Source organism: Aegilops tauschii, chromosome 2 (assembly GCF_002575655.3).
Source record: "Aegilops tauschii subsp. strangulata cultivar AL8/78 chromosome 2, Aet v6.0, whole genome shotgun sequence".
NCBI classification, from domain to species: Eukaryota; Viridiplantae; Streptophyta; class Magnoliopsida; order Poales; family Poaceae; genus Aegilops; species Aegilops tauschii.
In genome coordinates this window covers 409,527,916-409,535,135 of record NC_053036.3, presented here as the reverse complement: position 1 = coordinate 409,535,135, position 7,220 = coordinate 409,527,916, and the positions used below count along the sequence as shown (strand labels likewise).

General features: G+C 48.8%; 1 protein-coding gene across 1 annotated transcript; it reads left to right on the top strand.

Moving 5' to 3' along the window:
* The first annotated feature begins 5,807 nt into the window (after positions 1 to 5,807).
* On the top strand, positions 5,808 to 6,445 carry LOC109770406 (uncharacterized). Its single transcript, XM_020329108.3, has one exon. The coding sequence runs from the start codon at positions 5,904 to 5,906 to the stop codon at positions 6,288 to 6,290; it is 387 nt and encodes a 128-aa protein (XP_020184697.3). The 5' UTR covers positions 5,808 to 5,903; the 3' UTR covers positions 6,291 to 6,445.
* The last annotated feature ends 775 nt before the right edge of the window (positions 6,446 to 7,220 follow it).

Sequence of the window (7,220 nt, the reverse complement as noted above, 5' to 3'; positions counted from 1 at the left end):
CCAGTGCGTTATTGAAATTGTCCATGACATCATCTTCCCACGGAAGTTTGCGGTCATCCTGGCCTAGGAACTGGTATCTGTTGTGCAACTTCGTTAGGAGGAAGTGCTCCATATTTGGTTTACTCCTTAAGTCAAAGTCGTTGATGCTCGCGGTATCCCATAGGATGCATCCAAGTTGGTTGCCGTATTTTTTGCGAGCTTCAACCAGCATTAATGGCTCGAATTTGCCGGGGTGCACCTCTGTGACCAGCAGTTTGCCGATGCCGAGCTTGTTAGGGCGTCGTGTCCTCCTCTTCATCTTCTTTCTGTTAGCGGCTTCAATGCCAGTACCATCCGCGCCTGTCACGGCGCCGCCAGTGTTGGTCCATCAATGTCAGTGCCATCGGTGTCGATGTCGGAGGCAGTACCATCGTCCTCTATGACCAGGGCGCCCTGCAAACCTTGTGTTTGATGACTAGACAAAAACTCGAGGTAATCATGCTGACGGTCATACTGTATGCCGTCGGCAGCATGGTCAGAAGCCCCGGCTTCGTCATTGTTTGACATGTTCCTGCGATTAAGTCTGGTCATCTAATTATGAAACTATATTAAAATGAGTAATGATATAGAAAAAGACCTATGGTTTGCAGGAATGCCATTTCATTCCAGTCCCGGCAAATCCTGGGCACTTGATATGCCTACTTTTTGGCACAGGTCATGCCGAAATTCATGGGAAATTTCGGCATGACCTTTGCTAAAAAGTGGACATATCGAGCGCCTGAAATTCGCCGGAACGGAAATGAATCAACATTCTGGCAAACATAGGCCACTCGGATCATTTTCCCTGCAAAGATATACTAGAAGGAAACATCTGGATACATCAAACCACTTGCTTTGACATCCCGCTCATGATACCAATGGCACTGAATATAAAACAGAATAACATAAAAGAGAAAAAATTTGATACCAATCAAAATTCCTAGAATAAAATTTCTGTCGTAATTTGATACCTAGATAAATTCCTAGAATAAATTTAATGTCCAAATTTGATAGCTAGCTAAATTCCTAGAATAAAATTTCTATACACTTAGGGTTCCTATAATAAAATTTCTATACACTTACTGTTCCTAGAAGCAAAAATCCTAGAATAAAATTTCTGTCCTAATTTGGTACCTAGCTAAATACCAATAAAAATTCCTAGAATAAAATGTCTGTCCTAATTTGATACCTAGCTAAATTCCTAGAATAATATTTTTTTTCTAATTTGATACCTAGCTAAATTCCTAGAATAAAATTTCTATACACTTAGGGTTCCTAAAATAAAATTTCTATAGACTTAGGGTTCCTAGAAGCAAAACTCCTAGAATAAATTTTCTTTCCGAATTTAATACCTAGCTACAAATCAAAATTCCTAGAATAAAATTTTTGTCCTAATTTGATACCTAGCTAAATTCATAGAATAAAATTTCTGTACACTTAGGGTTCCTAAAATTTCTGTCCTAATTTTATCATAGCTTAATACCGATCAAACTAGCTACCTAGAGTTCATACTAAATCCTAGCTACCTAGGGTTCATACTAAAACCTAGGGCAGACAGAGAGGAGGGGAGAGAGAAGGAGGGGCAGGGGCTTACGGGGGCGACGAAGGGCGGAGGGTGACGAACGACGACGAGGAAGCGCGACAGAGGTCGGGGGAGACGAGCGCGGGTGGAGGAGGGCGATGGGCGGGCTAGCGACGGAGGGCGACAGAGTGCGCGCGGAGGGCACCTGACGGCGATAGACGGTGATGGAGGAGGAGAGGGAATGGGGATGTGGATCGGGAATTAAGATAGCCCCCCGCGCGCGGGCGTTTAAGTCAAAATAGCAGCAGTGCGGTTCCGGGCTCGCGCTATAGCTAAGTTAGGTGTAGCGCGTGTGTCCCATTCCCTCGCTACTGCTAAGTTAGCTATAGCGCGGGTTTAGAACCGCGCTGCTCCTATTCCTTTAATTTTCCTTTTTCATTTTCATTTTCATTTTCTTTTGATTTTCTTTTTTCCTTTCTCATTTTCCTTTTCCTTTTTCTTTTCATTTTCTTTTCTATTCTTTTTATTTTTATTTTTATTTTTTTCATTTTATTTTTTCCTTTCTCTTTTCTCCTTTTCTTTTTCTTTTTTCCCAAAAGACGACCGAGCTGGAACCATGCTTACATATTACACATCATTTGACCGATAATGATTAAGCGCGTACACAAAATATATATATATATATATATATATATATATATATATATATATATATATATATATATATATGATGGTTTCTCAGCGTCGATTTGTGAGTGAGCTTCTTTCCCTTTTTGTTTATTGTCGAATAATTTATAACCCCCACGCTTCTGTAAAGTAGGAGTAGCGTGTTCCACGGAGCCGCGCTACTGATAAACCTCCACCTATAAGGTCTTTCCTACCAGTGTCCAATTGATCAAAATTATTATTTTTGGCCAGACTGTTGATCGAAAAGCGGCAACGATGCGGCCTTGAGATTGGCATCATTTGTTCCGCAATGACCAATCCTATTATTGATAATTAATTCGTCGTGCAAGATCGATCCCTTCAAATCCAGAAATCGCTAAATCGCAAACATTACACATTTTCCCCATAATTTTCCACAACCACATTGCATTTAATAAAAAAATCCAAATACAAGGTAAATGGACGTTTTTTATACCTCGTCGTTGTTTCTGGCACGGTGTGCGACTTTAAAGGCACCATAGTTTCACTCGTCGCCGGGAGGAAACGATGATGGGGATGATCACGGGCCTTCCCCGTCTTCTTCTTTGGTCCTTTCGCCGAGGACTACTGCCGCACCGGCGGGGGAGGCCGCAACCTCCACACGACGTCACAAGCTCTGCCACCTCTGTGACTAGCCACAATGGGTAGTAACATAGAGTAGTAACATGCTCATGTTACTACTCTATGTTACTACCTCTATAATGGGGAGTAACATATGTGTGATAACATGCAATACTTCATTTATTATGCTATAGACTCATCTTGCCTTGATATGTGTGATGTTACTCATACTAGTAGTAACTATCTATGTTACTACATGCCTCTCTTTCTTCATTTATTGCTTGACACATCATCTATTTTATCTAGATATGTGTGATGTTACTATCTATGTTACTCCCACTGTGGGTAGTCTGTGCCAGACTCTTCGGCAGTCTAGGTGGTGGCGGTCCACCGTTGGAAGCCCAAGAGGTGAAGGAGTAGGTTGACGCGTGGGACCCGTAGGAGACACCGGATCCACCACCAAAATAATGGAATGAGGCGCCGTCCATGCCGTCGGTGTTGGATACCGAGAACAACCGGAATACTTTGCTAGAGTTTATCTTAGAGCATCTCCACTCGCGCCCCCAACAGGCCTCCTTAGGGTGTGTGTTTTTCTGCCGATGCTGAAAAACCCCCCAAGTCACGCTCCCAAGACGCCGATTTCCGCCGGTTCGGCCCATTTTTTGGTCCGGCGATCCTACACCGAAACCAGTGCACTGGAGGCGCTTGGGGGCTCCGGCGGAAGAGAAAACGGCACATGGGCCACCACTGTCAGGCGAAAGACGTTTTTTCCACCTCCGGATTCGCCCCCGCCCGCACTACCCCTTCCGTCGCCGTGCCGATCCCGGCGCCGCCCACCTGGCCACCGCCGCTAGAAAGGCCATTTCCCCGCCGAGGAAGAGAGGGTTCGCCGCGGCAGCCTCCACCCCGCTCCTGGGCGAGCTTTTCCGGCGCTCCGGCCACGCAAAGCGGGGATACCGGCGGCTGCATGCCTACCACGCCCGCCAGGTGTTCGGTGATTTGTCTGCTCGGTGATGGACTCGGACGACGAGGAGGCGTTCGCTGCACTGCTGGAGGAGGAAGTCGATGCCGACGCCCAGGACGAAGAGCGCCTCATGGTCCTCGCCGCTCTAGCTGGCCTGTTTGCGAGCAATGCAAAGCCGCGGCGAGGTGACTCGGTGCCGGGCCGGCAGAAGGCAAAGCAGAGGCATCGACTAGAGGGTTATTGCTTGCTCTACACTGATAACTTCCCCGACGCTCCACTGCATGGCGAGAAAGTATTTTGGCGCCATTATTGGATGAGCCGAAAGCTCTTCCTCACGATTGTGAATTCCATCCCTGAGTTCGACAGCTAGTTCAAGTGCAAGAAGGATTGCACTGGCACACTTGGATTCACCTCACTCCAGAAGCGCACGACAGCTGTGAGGATGCTTGCATACGGAGCTCCCGGTGATATACTGGAAGACTATGGACGCATGGCCGAGTCCACCACCATTGAGTGTTTGTACAAGTTCTGCGGGGCAGTGGTGGCAGTGTTTGGAGCACAATACTTGCGATAACCCAATGCTGAAGACACTGCTCAGATCCTAGCACAGAATGCAGCAAGAGGATTTTCTGGGATGCTTGGAAGCATCGACTGCATGCATTGTGTCCATTTGTATGGCAGGGGATGTACAAAGGCGCCAAAGGAGCTTGCAGTGTGGTACTTGAAGCAGTGGCCACACAGGACCTCTGGATTTTGTACTCCTTCTTTGATATGCGAGGAACTCACAATGACATCAACGTACTGCAGTGCTCGAATGTCTTTGCCAAGCTTGTTGAAGGTCATACTCCTCCGGTGAACTTCGAGGTCAATGGGCGCCACTACAACAAGGGATACTACCTAGACGATGACATCTATCCGAGATGGTCCACATTTGTGAAGACTATCTCAAACCCTGTGCGAGGAGGCAAGAACTCCATCTTTGCCAAGTGTCAGGAGGCTTGCAGGAAGGATGTCGAGCGGGAATTTGGTGTGCTCCAATCTCAATTTGCTGTTGTCCGATACCCCGCTCTGATCTGGTCGAAAGATCAAATGTGGGAAGTCATGACTTGCTGTGTCATCTTGCACAACATGATCATTGAGAGCAAGCAAGAAGAGCCAGTGTTTAACACTGAACCATATTACAGGCAGGGTCTTCTTGTCCAAGTTGATCACCAGCTACTGGCAACCTGGACTGCCTTCCTCAATATGCGTCAGGAGATCCGAGACCCACAGGTGCATCAAGAACTGCAACACGATCTGGTGGAGCACCTATGAAGGCTCAAGGGCAACGTCTAGCTCGACGTGTGAATATGAGTTTTTATTTGTGTTCAAATTATGAGTTTGATTTGTCAACTATTTGATTTGTATTGATTTTTGTGATGAACTATGTAATAAAAATTAGTTTGTGTTGAATTTGTGCCGAACCATACCAAAATTGGGCCAATTTGCGCTGAAAGTGGGCCGAAATAGGCTGCTAGGGGCGATCTTGGGTTGGCGACTAGGAACCATGGCCCCCACGCTGATTTTATTGTCGATTGATCAACAGGCGACGCTATTTCAAACCCATGAAGGGTTGAACGGCTGGAGATTGCTCTTCGCTGCTGCGTCCAGACGGCGCAGCACACGCGTGTGTTCACCGTCGGGTAGCACCATCTACCATGTCTAGATGTCCAACATTTATAAATTTCATTTTTCTTGCCAAACTACCTCCTTATAATTTTTTAACTGAACTACTTCATTATCATTACGATAACGTAATAAAACAGTTTTCCCTTTATAATCCAACCCAATTATACGACCAGTTCATCACCGCACCCATTATTCGGTTTCCCTCAAGATTCCTACCGAAGAAAAAGAAACCATCAATCAATAATGAGAGAGAGAGAGAGTGGGAGAGATGCCAACAATCATGCAAGCCGCTACTGCACAATGCATCGGCGCTGTCCCACGCAACGCCACCGCACAGCTCAGTTCTGGCCCTCCTTTATAAGCCCCGCCGCGCCTCTCCATCGCTCCCCCACCCACACACAGCTCACAGCGCAGGCAGAGGAAGCGAGAAGCGAGCCACCAAGAAACCACCCAAAGGTTTGCACAATGGCCGCTTCTCAGCTCACCATCCTCTCCGTCCTCGCGCTCCTGGCCGTGGCCGCGACCGCTCAGGCGCCCGGAGCGGCCCCCGCGGCAGCGCCCCAGGCCCCGCCTCCCCCGCCGGCGACCCCGCCCCCGGCAATGGCGCCCCCTACCCCGGCGCCTGTGTCCCCGCCCCCTACCGCGGCCCCTGCGCCCGCGCCCACCGTCGCCCCCACGCCCTCCGCCACCGCGCCGGCGCCCGCCGACTCCCCGATGTCCTCCCCTCCGGCGCCCACCCCGGACATGTCGCCCTCGCCCACCGCCGAGCCCGCCACCCCGGGCAGCGGCGCCGCTGGTCTCAGCCCCGCCTTCGTGTTGGCCGCCGCCGCGGTCGCCATCTACGCCTTCTAGATGACCCGATGATGTATCATTTCATTGTTTCTTTGCAGCTTTTGTTCCATTTCTCCCCCTCTTTGCCCCCTTCCGTCCGCACATTGGTGTACCCTCATCTTCTGCTGTAATTACGAGCATTGATTTAATTTATGCATTTCACCATTATTCTTGTATGTATGCTGGGAGCTCGATCTTGCGATGTTTACTTTGTGATTGTGCGCATAACGCTGCAACGATACTACATTATTCACTCAGCTAAGTACGTATTAGAGAACAGTTTCAGATTGCTAGAGAAAAGGACATCAAGCTAAGAACAAGGGCTTGATTTACTCGACGCAGAGACTATGTATATGAACCAAAGGCCGTCGATCCCACTTAACACGCACAAAGAACACCTAAGATTTTGCTAGGCCGCAATGGCATTATACTATTTCTTGCAAACTGTACGTGGATGTTGTCAATAAAAATGAAGAGAACATCTGATGAGGAGGGCCAGATCCGCCGCTCCTTGCATAGTTTTAGTTTTACAGTCTGTCCTGCATCTGTCGAGCTTGACCTGCCCACGAGGCCACGATCCAAACGGCGAGAAGCCAGATACAGATAGCTCTGCCAGTCTGACGGGGCTAGCCATAGAAAACTAGCTGTACTATAGCAGAAAGTTTGTCCGGTTGCTGTGCATAGTGTTCGGCTACGAGTAGGAGCAGCAGGTAGAGGTAGAGCCGGGCCATGTGCCCGGATTGGCTCGGACAGCTGGGGCATGTGCAGGCGCAGCGAGCTGTTGGTTCGCGGGAGGTTCAAAGCACCGCGCCCATGTGGGCATGTGGCCGGCCGCGCCCAACGCGCCGGCGGCTCAGGGCGCCCTTGTCCCACCGTCCGATCCGACGTCCGGGAGAGAATTACCTTTTTACTACTGTAAGTAGCGTCGATCGCGGCAACGAAGAGCGACAA